Source organism: Pelophylax lessonae, assembly GCF_965119305.1.
Source record: "Pelophylax lessonae genome assembly, chromosome: 5".
Classification (NCBI taxonomy): Eukaryota; Metazoa; Chordata; class Amphibia; order Anura; family Ranidae; genus Pelophylax; species Pelophylax lessonae.
The window spans coordinates 545,628,502-545,643,353 of record NC_138772.1 but is presented as its reverse complement, the minus strand read 5'-3'; the positions used below and the strand labels follow the sequence as shown (position 1 = coordinate 545,643,353).

Genomic DNA, 14,852 nt, shown 5'->3' with positions numbered 1-14,852 from the left:
CCAATCGCTATCACTGTTATTCAAGTAACTCCGTTTCGCTGTTTTCCAGTTCGTCTAAAATCGCTTTTGTGCATAAAGAACGCTTTTTGGGCGCCATGGTCGTTCTCTATTTTCCAGGCACAAAGCACTGGAAAAGCACAGGCAGGGCACTGGAAAAGTCACCAGGTGAAATCCTGTGGTGAAATGGGATGATACAGTGTAATCTGTTAGGATCACAGCTTTCTATCATCTCATTTGGTGTATTTACATTTTTGAATTTGCCGCCGGTTCCACCCCCCCTGCGTCGTAACGCTTGCAGGGAAGGGAACCGGAAGACAGGCGCCGGCATCGGCCGAGCACAGAGTCGGAGGACAGCGGGAGGATGGCTGGAGGATCGTAGGGGGAAGGCGAGTGTGATTCTGGGGTAATCCCGAGTGTGGCTCGGGGTTACCGCTTTGGTACACTATATTAACCCCGAGCCACACTCGGGAATACCGCTAGGGAGGTTAAAATCATCTTAGTGAGAACCAATCACCACTGGGCTTAGCAATTATCTGAACACTCAGTTTTAAATAAGAATTGTGCAGACTTATTTATGAAAGATTAAAAGAGAAGTTCGGGATTGTAATAAAAAAAAAAAAAACACAACAAACCTATGTGGATGCAGCATAGATCCGATGCTGTATCTGTCCCCACCGTCTCTGCAGTGAGAACAGAGCGATCAAACACAGATCGCTCAGTTCTCCTCCTCCGCTCTGAGTAGAGAGCAGTGCCAGTCACAGTCAGCAGCTCTCTGATCTCTCCTTCAGTGCTCACCGGAGCACTGGGCTGTGGAGGGGGGGGGGGGGGGACTGGCTTAGGTGGATCGCCGAGAGTCTCAGCCAGCTGCCGGTCTGGGCTTCTGGGTGGATCCAGACTGTAAAGTTGGGATCTTTCCCTTGCCTGGACCGGCTGAGTGACGTCAGCTGACAGCGGGTCGCAGAACGAACTGCCCTCTGTGATCCATAAAAGTATGGCCGAAAAAAGCTTTGGCCATACTTCTCCTTTAATTTAGCTTTACGATGATTAAAACACTTCAGTTCCACTTCAGTTGGTTCTATGAATACGATCAGTTTTTTTTTTTTGCATGATGTCATTTACATGCCATTTGTATTTTTTATTTTTTTCAGCACTATATTTTATGTTATGTGATAGTAAGATTTTAAAGTGATAGTAAAGAGTCCTTTTTTTTTTTTAAGTAAACGTTCTACCTACCTGCTTTGTGCAATGGTTTTGCACAGAGCAGCCCCAAACAACCTTTTCTGGGGTCCCCCCGTTGGCAATCATGGCTCCTCCACTTCTCCAGTGCCTCCATAGCAAGCATTTTGCTTTTGGAGGCAATAATGTGTGCTTGATCCTGAGTGGACTCAAAGCGAGGTTCAGCCCTACTCTGTTCTGATGTCTCTTTCTGGCACATCGCTTGTAGAATTTGGGAAATATAGTAAATGATTCTTCAGAATTTCCAACGGAGTGATGTGCCAGAAAGAGACATCAGAATCGTCGCTGTCCTCACTTTCCGCACCTGATGACCAATTTTCCCACCAATCGCTATCGCTCAGTTCTTCAAGTAACTTCGTTTCGCTGTCCCTGTTTTCCAGTTCGTCTAAAAGCGCTTTTGCGCAAAAAACGCTTTTTGGACGCCATGGTCGTTCTCTATTTTCCTGTGGTGAAATGGCAGATACAATGTAATCCGTTAGGATCACAACCTTGTATCATATCATTTGGTGTATTTACATTTTTGAATTTGCCGCCGGTTCTACCCCCCCTGCGTCACAACGCTCGCAGAGAAGGGAACCAGAAGGCAAGTGCCGGCATCTGCCGAGCACAGAGCGGGGAGACAGTGGGAGGACGGCGGGGGATCGCAGGGAAGGGGAGTGTGATTCTGGGGTAATCATAACTGTGGCTCGGGGTTACCGCTTTTGGTACTGAAAATTAACCCAGAGCCACACTCAGAATTACCGCTAAGGAGGTTAAAGCAGAACTACAGGTAGCTATTACTACTGGGTAAAATAAGTTACCTGTAATGAGGTGTATCCCCATGCCCAGGTTTGCTCCTTGTTCTTATATATTTACACTTTCATCAGTGCTGGATAGTATAGCTCAAACTCTACTTTGAGGCCGCTGTTGCTCTCACCAATAGAAGACGTAATGTTTATCCACCACCCTCTCCCACTTGTCCATTCAGAAAACGCTTTGCATTCTGCAAATGGTACACAGAATACAAGGAGTCCTGTGAATGGGTAAGAGGAGAGAAGTACAGATAAATGATACTATGGCTTCCATGTAGGACAGCAGCAGTGGGCTAGAAGTATAGAAATAAATTTATTCCGGGATGAATGAAAGTGTAAATTTACAAAAATGAACAGATTCTGGATGAATCATTTAAGGTAACTTTGTTTTTTTTGTTTTTTAACAATAACTAGCTAAAAGCCATTTGCATGTAATTCTGCTTCAAAGTGGCTCTAAAGGCTAAAGTTTTTTTACCTTAATGCATTCTCTGCATTAAAAGAGAAGTATGGGTTTCTTTTTTTTTTCCACAATCACACTTACCTAGGTGAATGCAGCATCGATCCAATGCAGCATCTGTCCCCCGTTACCTCTACACTGAGAACCAAGCAATCGAACACCGCCAGCAATTCTCTGCTCTGCCCCCTCCTCGCTCACTGGAGCTCTGAGCTGTGGAGGGGGTGGGGAGCAGCCGGCTCAGGCTCTCAGTGGCGCGCTGAGCTGTGGAGGGGCAGGGAGTGGCTGGCTCAGGCTCTCAGCGGCGCGCTGAGCTGTGGAGGGACAGGGAGTGGCTGGCTCAGGCTCTCAGCAGCGCGCTGAGCTGTGGAGGGGCAGGGAGTGGCTGGCTCAGGCTCTCAGCAGCGCGCTGAGCTGTGGAGGGGCAGGGAGTGGCTGGCTCAGGCTTTCAGCGGCGCGCTGAGCTGTGGAGGGGCAGGGAGTGGCTGGCTCAGGCTCTCAGTTGCGCGCTGAGCTGTGGAGGGGCAGGGAGTGGCTGGCTCAGGCTCTCAGCGGCGCGCTGAGCTGTGGAGGGGCAGGGAGTGGCTGGCTCAGGCTCTCAGCGGCGCGCTGAGCTGTGGAGGGGCAGGGAGTGGCCGGCTCAGGCTCTCAGCGGCGCGCTGAGCTGTGGAGGGGCAGGGAGTGGCTGGCTTAGGCTCTCAGCGGCGCGCTGAGCTGTGGAGGTGCAGGGAGTGGCTGGCTCAGGCTCTCAGTGGCGCGCTGAGCTGTGGAGGTGCAGGGAGTGGCTGGCTCAGGCTCTCAGTGGCGCGCTGAGCTGTGGAGGGGCGAGGGGCGGCCGGCTCAGGCTCTCAGCAGCTTGCTAAGAGGCTGACCCAGGTGTCGGTCCAGGGATCTGGCGGATCCTGACTCCATGGTTGTGATGGCGCGGTGCCTGAACCAACATCTGTGACATCAACAGAGAGCGGACTTTAGCCTGCTCTCTGCTGAAAACGGGTCACAGGAGTGCAGAACGAACTGCACTCCTGTGATCCATAGGAGATGTACAGCCAAATGAGCTTTCCCTGTACTTTTAATTTAAGTTTAAAAACCTTTTAGGTGCAGACCACCCCCCCTCCCCCCCCCTCCCTCCCCCCAGCAAGCCCTAAATACCTGAGCCCAATCTCAGTCCAGGCTGTGCAACCCTGCTCTCTTTCTCCCTCCTCACTGGACTCAGCGAGGGAAGTGGAAGTCATTGGCTTTTGCTGCTGTGAATCAAATCCAGTGATGAGGAGGTAGCGGGGCGCGGCCGAGCAGTACTATGTGTGTCAACAGACGCTCAGGTCTATTGTGACAGCATGGCTCGGCCCTGCCCCAATTACACGATATGATTGACAGCAGCTAATGGCTCCTGCCGCTATCAGAGAGAAAGCTGCTGTTCCCAGGCACAGTGCTGGATCAAGATCAAGCTCCGGTAAGTATAAGGGCGTGCTGGGGGAAGGGGGAGGGGAATCCTATATCACAAAAGGTTTTTTACCTAAATGCAGAGAGTGCATTAAGGTAAACAACCTTAAGCCTTTAGAACCACTTTATTCTTGCCCTACAGTATCTAAATCCAGGAAGAAATATGTAATCTACTGCAGCATTTTCTAGTTCAGGTGTGGAGGCTGCACTACTTTTTTTTTTCTTTTTAACCCCTTGATCCTGGCTATAACATATTTCCTGTCCTAGGATGACAACACTCACCATCTACAGTGAGGGGAAAAAAGAACTTGATCCCCTGCTGATTCTGTACGTTTGCCCACTGACAAAGAAATGATCAGTCTATAATTTTAATGGTGGTTTTAATGGTTTAATTTAGAGATCAAACAATTATCGGCAAAGCCGATATATCGAGGGCCAATTTGCACTTTCCCCGATATATATCGGAATCGGCCACCAAGGTGACCGATATTGCCGATATTTCGGGAAAGTGCTTGTACTGGAGAGATGCCTGCAGCTAGAGGCATCACCCCGGTACCGGCGTCCATAGCCAATTGTCAGCTGTCTTGTAATGACAACCGATGCGGCAGAGAAGCTGCTCGGCTGTCATTACAAGGAGGGGCCTTCCGTGGCTCCTAGTGGGACGGGAGACCCGGGCAACCAGCCAGCACGGCCGCCGAAGGAAAGACCCAATCAAAGCCGCATTCGGCTCTGATCGGGTCTCCATGTAAAAACCCGGAAGTGATTTTACAGATCTTCTCTAAATCCTTAAGGTTTCTTGGCTGTCTCTTGGCAACTCGAAGTTTCAGCTCCCTCCATAAATTTTCTATAGGATTAAGGTCTGGAGATTGGTCGAGTTAATGCCAAAGAGCTCAATTTTGGTCTCTGAATTTGCCAATAAACATCTAAATGATTCAGAGAAGGATTGGGAGAAAGTGCTGTGGTCAGATGAGACCAAAATTGAGCTCTTTGGCATTAACTCGACTCGCGTGTTTGGATGAAGAAAAATGCTGAATATGACCCTAAGAACACCACCCCTACAGTCAAGCACGGAAGTAGAAACATGATGCTTTGGGGCTGTTTCTCGTCTAACAGTAAAAGGCCGCCTTTACCGCATTGAGGGGCCAATGGATGGGGCCATGTATTGTAAAATCTTGGATGAGAACCTTCTTCCCTCAGCCAGAACACTGAAGATGGGTCATGGATGGGTCTTCCAGCATGACAATGACCCAAAACATACTGCCAAGGCAACAAAGGAGTGGCTCAAGAAGAAGCACATTAAGGTCATGGAGTGGCCGAGACAGATCAGTCTCCAGATCTTAATTTTATAGAAAATGTATGGAGGGAGCTGAAACTTCGAGTTGCCAAGCAAAAGCCAAGAAACCTTAAAAGGAGAGGACCAAAATGCCTCCTGAGATGTGTGCAAACCTGGTAACCAACTACAAGAAACGTCTTCCCCCTGTGCTTGCCAACAAGGGTTTCTCTACCAAGTAATAAAGCTGGCTACACACTAAACAACTTTTATACAATTTTCTTGTACAGCTTTCCTTTAAATTTACCAAAACCATATAATATGAGGTCAAACCTAAACACTTTTTAATTTGTATGTAATCAGTCAGGCCCTTGCACTACATAGTTGAAGGTTAATCTAAAGGAAATGGAAAAAAGTTGTATAATGTGTATCCAAGTTTAGTCATGTTTTGCTTGGGGATCAAATACTTATTTTACTCACTAAAATGCACCTCAATTTAGAACATTTGTATCGAGTTTTTTGCTGGATTTTTGGTTGATAGTCTATCATATAAAATACACCTATGATACAAAAAAACAAGATTTTTGTAGGATCTTACTGTAAAATCGGTTTCTCTGACGTCCATTGACAGACGCAGCCTACATCTTCATTAGCCATTGGGTTATGCTGCCCCCTGCAGGAGTAGTTCTAGGCAGGTAAAATGTAAATGTACACGCCCACAGGGCTGTCCCCACAGGCATAACCCACACACCATGTGCTCAGCAAACCAGTTTAGTTGTAAGCAGTGGAGAAGAGACAAAAACCATCCCCATATCAGAGGGGCGGGTGCTGCGTCTGTCAATGGACGATAGAGAAAACCAGATTTTTGTGAGATCTTACCGTAAAATCTGTTTCTCTGAAGTCCATTGACAGACGCAGCACCCGCCCCTCTGATATTTGGATGGTTTTTGTCTTTTCTTCACTGCTTACAACTAAACTGGTTTGCTGAGCAGAGGGTGTGTGGGTTATGCCTGTGGGGACAGCCCTGTGGGTGTGTACATTTAAATTGCTCCTGGCTAGAACTACTCCTGCAGGGGGCAGCATAACACAATGGCTAATGAAGATGGAGGCTGCGTCTGTCAATGGAAGATAGATAAAACAAGATTTTTGTGAGATCTTACTATAAAATCTGTTTCTCTGAAGTCCATTGACAGACGCAGCCTCCATACTTCATTAGCCATTGGGACGTCCCAAAGCAGTGTAGGCAAGAGGGGTGGGAAAACTGCAACCAGAAAGTAACGTAAACTCCAAAGGCTAAACTTAGCCAGCCGGGTAAGCTCATTCAAAACAGGAGCTCACCCAGGTGAAAAAACCCCTAAGAGAAACAAAAAAATTCTCTTGCGTCCAACCCCCATTCATCCCCAACCCACTACTGCTACACCCAATAGACAGGCCTATTATTTGGGTGTGCTTCAAAGCAAGCTAACTCTAAAATTTTCAATCAAAGGCAGCTTAGCTACTCTGTTTCTGTTTGAAAGAATTCTGATTAATGCTTTGAGTTATGGAGCCCATAACCAATGAGGACTGTCTGACTCTGGGTGATGGTCCGATAACTATAGGGAACAACCCTAAACTATTTACGAAGAACAAAACAATTGGAAAGTCTAGAGCAGTGGTCCTCAACCCTGGTCCTCGGGGCCCACTAACAGGCCAGGTTTGCAAGATAACTGAAATACATCACAGGTGATCTAATTTGCTGCTCAGTGATTGCAGTATTCTAGTCTGCATCTCCGCAAGGTAAAATCTGGCCTGTTAGTGGGCACCGAGGACCGGAGTTGAGGACCACTGGTGTAGACAACCAAACCTGGTGCTGTCTCTATTTGGCTCCCCTCCTGCCTCCAGTCTCCTACAAACCCTATGGTGCCTATAGTCCTAGAGGAGTGTCTCATATGGGGCGATGGTCCAGTGACTATGGGGGAACAACTCCAAACTGCTCTCAAGGAACAACGATTGTATGAAATGGTGAGATGAAAGGTTTACAACAGGCTTACAAACTGGTTTGCTGAGCAGAGGGTGTGTGGGGACAGCTCCCCCCGTGGGCGTGTACATTTAAATTTTTCCTGCCTAGAACTACTCCTGCAGGGGGCAGCATAACCCAACGGCTAATGAAGATGGCGGCTGCATCTGTCAATGGACGATAGAGAAATTATAGACCCTTTATTTCTTTGTAAGTGGGCAAGCTTACAAAATCTGCAGAGGATCAAAAAATTATTTTCCCCATTACACTCATACACACATACTCTTACTCACCGATTAAAAACAGGTATTGGCGCAACCCTAGCCTGCATGAACACTTTACTGTCACATTGCAAGGAGAACAGTGTTCTGTGGTTGTATATAGCAATTTCTGCAGCTTCTAGGAGTTCTTCTTTAATTTGGACTTTCACACCCCAAAACTGTGTATTAGTTCTGCGGTCAGAGGCACCACGAGACATAAAACGTGTAACAAAGCAGCATGATTACATTATCACAATACGACAGACTCTGCTGGGACATCTCCTTCCCTGAAAGAGCAGAAAGCAAGGAAGCACCGGAGACAACATGGCAATGTGTTTAGCTGAATTCTTTCAATGTTGGAGCAGTTAAAGCGCAGCACAAAGCATGCTGGGTGTATTAGGGGAAAGGATGGCAAAGCGGTGGGGTGGGGGGGGGCGACTGGATGAATGGGGGTGGAGAGGGTAATTTACACACCAAAAATAAAAAAGGGAAAAAGTGCTCTGCCACAGTGTCCATACTTACATTACAGATTCTTCAGCCAGTGGCGCAGCACAAAGCTCTCAGACCCTAAAAGTAAATTCAGAACCACCCCCACTCCCAGATACACCAATCAACCCTCACCTGTGTTTTTACTAAATATCATCATGTGGGGCTTACAGGAGAAGGCTCACACAATTCAAATTTCATTTGTTTCTTTAATTTTGATTGCAGCTTTATTTGTACAGTAGTATACAGCAATAATTAGTTTTGTTCAGAAAATGGAAGATTCTATCGCAAAAAGCCCTGGAACTACAAGACCCAGCATTTCCTGGAATTCTTGCGGTTTTTGAAACTGCACGTATCTACCGTGGTGTTAAAGAATAAGTCTCAGCAGTAACAAAAACTGCAGGTCTACTGATTCAAATCAAAATATAGAAACCGCAATTCTTATTTTTATGGCTGTCATTATTGCCTGTCAGTACCTCCCCTACCTGAAGCCCAATTTGTGGAAGTTCCCTTTGTGGAGCTCAGGCAGAGCTACTACCTCCATCTACTGAGAGCACAGCTGTCACAAAGTACTGTCACACTAACACGCCCCTTCCACCTGCCCTTGTAGTAACTGGGCTGATCTCGGGTATGTGGCTGCTACCAGAGACAATCCCTGTCAGTAACCCCTAATTAGGTATTCATCACCTACTGAGCACAGTGCCGGGACAAGGTCACCTAGAGCCCAGGGCAGACATGCAACTCTGCGTCCCCCCCCCTTCAAGATGTATGAACATTATGTATCAGCAAATATCCCCCCCCCCCCCCAAAAAAAGTAACAATCGAGCATTAATTTGCATGCATACTCCCCAAGCATAAATCCCCCCCACCCATGTTGAAATCCCCCGTGTCAGCACAAATCTTTGCCCCCCACTCCCCCTCCAAGCTCAATTCCTCTCTCTCACCAAATGCCCCTAGCAAAATACACCCCCACCCCCCAACAAAAACAAAAATCACCTCTCCTAGCATGAATCCCCTACCCCCTCCGAACACAAATCCTCTCCCCCCACTCCTATTCCCCCCTCCTAACACAAAACATCCCTACTAGAACAAATTGCCTGCCCCCCCCCCCCAAAAAAAAATGTCCACTCTTAGCACAAATCACTTAGCACCACTCCTAATTTTCCCTCCTAGTACAATTCCTATCCTCTGCTCCTCTGCCACCCTCCAACTCCCCCCCCCAACACAAATCACCCCCCTTCCTCTTTGTGTCCCCACCCCCCCCCCCCCACCCAACATGATACCAGAGTGCCCAGGGCAGCCTCCCCTCCTGCCCACCCCTTGTCCCGGCCCTGACTGAGCAACATGGTAGAACATCGGTGAGGGGAGGGAGGTGTGCTGTCAACCATGCTAGCTTAGCATCAACAGCAATGATGAAAATGTGACATGTACTTTGTCCTGGAGAACTGGAAAAAAGCCAGATGTGCATGGTGAAACAACTTGTTTAAAAGAGAAGTAGGGTCAAAGCTCTTTTGGCCCTACTTCTCCTGTGGGTCAAAGGAGTGCACTTTGTTTTGCACTCCTGTGACCGGTATTCAGCTGATAGCAGGCTACAGCCCGCTGTCTGCCGACATCCCTGAGCTGGTCCAAACTCTGGAGGCATCCTGACTTTAATGTCGGGATCCTCCCAGATTCCCGACCATCAGCTGGCTTAACCTCCCAGTGCACTGAGCCAGCCGTCCCCTTCCCCTGCACAGCCTAGCGCTCCAGCGAGCACTGGAGGGGCAGTGCAAAGAGACGGAGACTGACAGTTACTGAGACTGACAACGGAGGGATCAGCGGTCTTTGATAGCTCGGATCTCAGTCTTCGAGGCAGCAGGGAACAGATGCAGCAACAGACCACTTCTGCACCCACCTAAGCATGTGTGTTTGTTTTTTTAATCCCGCACTTCTTTTAATCTGAAACTGAAGAAAGGTTACCTAATCCTGGTTAGCCTATACATAGAAATTTTGCTGAATAAAACTCATATAATATAAAACAAAATAATTTGCTTAGATGCAGTAACCATCCCAATTCATTTTTTAGTTCAATATACCCGTCCAAACAACCTATTGTTTCTTCCGCTGCCCTTTTCCCCTTTTCCTGATGAGCCACCTGCTATGTGCCAGAGTCAGCTGTGTGCAGGAAGGGGGAAGTTTGACCTGCAAAACCTCCACTATGTGCAGTTACCCCAACTCTAGGACTTTAAACAACTTGCCTAACATTCTGGTAGAATTTTTCTATAAGAGTAATTGTGCATGTTGGGAGAAGATGCCGCAGCAGACAAACCGCTGTGTGCGTCCCTTCATCATATTAGAGGGTCACATTTGTTGACATGGTGCCCCCTTTATGCCCAGGTCCAGTTAGAGCTGTGACCACTAGGGGCTCTATTGCTACGCCACTGTCTTTAGCTTCTGCAATGTAAATTGAGATTTTTTTTTTTTTTTTAATGGCCAGTTTATTTTTTATAATTATTAAACAATTAATTCACAATAAGACAACATTTAGAGTCTTAATTTGAACAAAATGCTAGATTTTAAAAAGGGCATCCTGGGATATTAATGGGAAAAGAGGTACATGACATGGGAGAGGTGACTTGCCAGAGGCTATCCTAGGCAGGCATAGAAGAAGGGGGTTCTGGGAAATGTGTCAGCTGATGTGAGCCTGGGGGTTCAGGACACATATAGAGTTTGTGACACTTGCTGCATATAATTAACGCAGCCATTGCAATTGCTGCACCTACCACCCTTGTCCATTACACCAACCAAAAGGGTTGTACGTTGTGATCCTCACCCGCTCCATCCACGTGGCCACAAAGTGCGTGAAGAAATCAGGCATTTCGTACCTTGATATTCTGCTGAGCGTTTTGTCTCTCCTCTCTAGTCCCTGGTTCCCAGTCCTTGTCCTCCTCTGCTTCTTCTCCATCATCATCTTCATCCTCAGCCTCCTGTGAGCACCTTATATATCCCTGACCATGTCCTTCCTCATTCTCTGGCAGTTCACAGGAGGCCTGTCCCTGCAGTAAAGCCACCACAGCTTCTGTATTTGGCAGTTTTGTGATCTTCGAGTGCTTCTTGTAGTGTGGCGTGTCTTTACGGATCAGGCGCTTCTTTTCCGGAGTTACCCTATCTTCTTCATACTCATCCTCCTCATCGTCACAGTGCACCAGAGTCTCCTCTGCAAAGTGTACCGAGTGCTGCCAAAAAACAGAGAAAAATGGCTGAGTGGAAAAATGGAATTCACGATAAATTTGGTTACGGCTTATGGCGCTTTTCCACTGCATTGTACGGATCGGTTTGGCGCTTTTCCACTGCATGGTACGGCTCGGTTTGGCGCTTTTCCACTGCATGGTACGGCTCGGTTTGGCGCTTTTCCACTGCATGGTACGGCTCGGTTTGGCGCTTTTCCACTGCATGGTACGGCTCGGTTTGGCGCTTTTCCACTGCATGGTACGGCTCGGTTTGGCGCTTTTCCACTGCATGGTACAGGTTAGAACGGTTCAGTACGGTTTGGTACAGCGGTGCTTTTCCACTACATGGTACGGCTCGCTTAAACAGTACCACCTCAGCTTGGGTTCTAAGCAGCCCGTACCGATACCATATCCCACAATCCTTTGCATGCAGCATTGATTGTTTGTCACAACTAGCCACTGATTGGTCAGAGAATCGTTGTAATTCCACCCACTTACTACTTCGTGGAAAAGCAAACCGAACCGAGTAGAGCCTATACAGTGCTGAAAGGTGCCGACTCGTACCACGCAGTGGAAAAGCAAACCGAGCCGAGTAGAGCCTATACAGTGCTGAAAGGTGCCGACTCGTACCACGCAGTGGAAAAGCAAACCGAGCCGAGCTGGGCCAAGCCGTGCCGAGTGGAAAAGTGCCATATGTGACTATTAGACTCCGTTTTTACACTACTGGGACCTGAAAGTAACACGACTTGGCCCCTTTCACACATGCGGACCGTTCATTTCAGTCACGTTTTGAACCACTTTAAGACCGGAAGGATTTTTCCCCTTAATGACTAGGCCTTATTTTGCGATTCCGCACTGCATTATTTTAACGAACAATTGCGTGGTTCTGCGACGCTGTACCCAAATAAAATTGATGTCCTTTTTTTTCCCCACAAATAGAGATCTCTTTTGGTGGTATTTGATCACCTCTGCGATTTTTATATTTTTTGCACTATAAACAAAAATAGCATCAATTTTGAAAAAATAAATAAATAATATTTTTCACATTCCGCTATACGACATTCTCAAAAAAAAAAAATTTAAAAATCAAAATTTAACATTTTAGGCCTATTTGTTTTCTGCTACATATTTTTGGTAAAAAAATAAAAAAAAAACAGCAATAAGCGTATTTTGATTGGTTTGCGCACAAAAGTTATCACGTCTACTAACTACAGGAAAGATGTCATTTTTTTTTTTCATTAGTAATGGCGGCGATCTGCGATTTTTGCAGGACTGCGACATTGCGGCATGTCTGTGAATGTCAGAGTTTTATATATAACACACACACACACATATATATATATATATATATACACACACACACACACACTATATATGTATGTATACATACACAAACCCACATCTACATATATACACACACAAATAAAATCACAACACAAAATCAAAATAAACATTTTCTATACACACTTATGGGGGTTACCCCAGCTAGGATAATAGTGTAGAAGAGTACATTTCCCTCCCTCCCCCCCCCCCCCGGCTTTTAAATCAAGTGCACATTTTAATTAGTTTGCTTCTACCATCTCAGAAGTAATAACTGTACAGCTCACTTCAGTGGTCAGTCCTACAGAAGGCTCACCAATGGTTCGGAGCTGATGTTTCTCTAGCATAGGGTACACTATGAAGAGATTACAAAACAAATCCCACCATAAATCCATTGCCATGCTGTTGAATGTCAGAGTTTTACAATGCCTCATGGGATGTGTAGTTCCACAACAGCTGAAGGGCCGTAGTTTGAGGATCCCTGATTTAGGAGAAGAAAACACAGGGGCGGGCTGTACAGTGACTGATCATAATAGGTTACCTCCATGTACTCCACCTCCATGTCATCCGCTGGGTTCTCTTCCTCCTCTTCTGGCTCATCTACTTTCTCCTCCACCAGGTGCGGACGTTCCTCATGGTATCCGGCGGACACCGTACTTCCGCTGCGCTGAGACTCGCCACTCTGTGAAGAGCCACCACTGAGACGCTTCTCCTGAGGGAAAAGATGACACATTAACATCCAGGACACATTGGGGTTGATTTACTAAAACTACAGAGTGCAAATCTGGTGCATGTTAGTCAATCAGCTTCTAACTTCAGCTTGTTCAATAAAAGGGTAACTCCACTTTTGTGGAGAAAAAAAAAAATCAGCAAATAAAGAAAAACAATATAGCGTATACAATTGGGACACAAATCATATTGTAATTGAATGTTATTAACCAGTTCCCATCCGCGCTACAGCCTATATACGGCTGCAGCGCGGACTCGAATTTTCGGGAGGCCGTTTTTAAACGGCCTCCCAGTGAAACGCCCCCCGCGCGCTCCCGCGAGCGCGCATCGGGGAAAATCTGTGTCGGCCATGTCCCTTGGAAACAGCCGATCACAGATCGTGGTGAATGGCCAATCACAGCGGCCATTCACCACGTGATCGGACCGTCCAATGAGAGATGATCTCATATGTAAACATATGAGATCATCTCTCATCGCCGGCGCTCCTTCCTCACACGGAGCCTGCAGTGTGAGGAAGGAGGGGGAGCCTCACAGCGCCAGGGACACAGGAGAATGTAATCAGGGCACTGATCACCAGTGCCCTGATTACGAAAGGTAAAACACATACACAAATTGCCACCATCAGTGCCCACAGTGCCCGCCATCAGTGCCCATAGTGCTGTCAGTCAGTGCCCATCAGTGCCTGTTCATCTAGGCACTGATGAGCACTGACTGGCAGCACTATGGGCACTGAGTGTGGGCACTGATGGTGCTGCCCATCAATGCTCATCAGTGCCGCCCATCAGTGCTCATCAGTGCCATCCGCCAGTGCCCATCAGTGCCGCCTATCAGTGCCGCCCGTCAGTGCCGCCTCTCAGTGCCCAGCAGTGCCGCCTCTCAGTGCCCAGCAGTGCCGCCTCTCAGTGCCCAGCAGTGCCGCCTCTCAGTGCCCAGCAGTGCCGCCTCTCAGTGCCCAGCAGTGCCGCCTCTCAGTGCCGCCTCTCAGTGCCCAGCAGTGCCGCCTCTCAGTGCCCAGCAGTGCCGCCTCTCAGTGCCCAGCAGTGCCGCCTCTCAGTGCCCAGCAGTGCCGCCTCTCAGTGCCCAGCAGTGCCGCCTATCAGTGCTCATCAGTGCCGCCTATCAGTGCTCATCAGTGCCGCCTATCAGTGCTCATCAGTGCCGCCTATCAGTGCTCATCAGTGCGGCATATTAGTACCTCCTCATCAGTGCCCATAAGTGCCACCTCATCAGTGCCCATAAGTGCCACCTCATCAGTGCCCATAAGTGCCACCTCATCAGTGCCCATCAGTGCAGCCTATCAGTGCCCATCAGTGCCGCCTCATCAGCGCCCATCAGTGGAGAAAAATGTATTTTCAAATTTACTCGCAGAAAATAAGAAAAACTATTTTTTTTTTTTTTAATTTTCTGTCTTTTTTCTTTTTTTTTGTAAAAAATAAAAAACCCAGAGGTGATTACATACCACCAAAAGAAAGCTCTATGTGTGTGAAAAAAATGATAAAAAATTAATATGGGTACAGTGTAGCATGACCGCGCAATTGTCATTCAAAGTGTGACAGCGCTGAAAGCTAAAAATTGGTCTGGATGGGAAGGGGGTTTAAGTGCACAGTAGGCAAGTCGTTAAAAATGACCTTTCCTTTTCAATCTGCAGCTGTTGTAATTTT

General features: G+C 47.3%; 1 protein-coding gene across 14 annotated transcripts in view; it reads right to left on the bottom strand.

Moving 5' to 3' along the window:
• SCRIB (scribble planar cell polarity protein) overlaps window positions 1-14,852 on the bottom strand; it is a 295,493-nt gene that overhangs the window by 151,214 nt on the left and 129,427 nt on the right. For all 14 annotated transcript variants that reach the window (XM_082257570.1, XM_082257580.1, XM_082257581.1 and 11 more), the window contains exons 14-15: window positions 13,004-13,174; window positions 10,798-11,148 (exon numbers count right to left, since the gene is read on the bottom strand). In XM_082257570.1, the coding sequence (XP_082113696.1) occupies window positions 10,798-11,148; window positions 13,004-13,174 (522 nt within the window). The remainder of the gene's footprint in view (window positions 1-10,797; window positions 11,149-13,003; window positions 13,175-14,852) is intronic.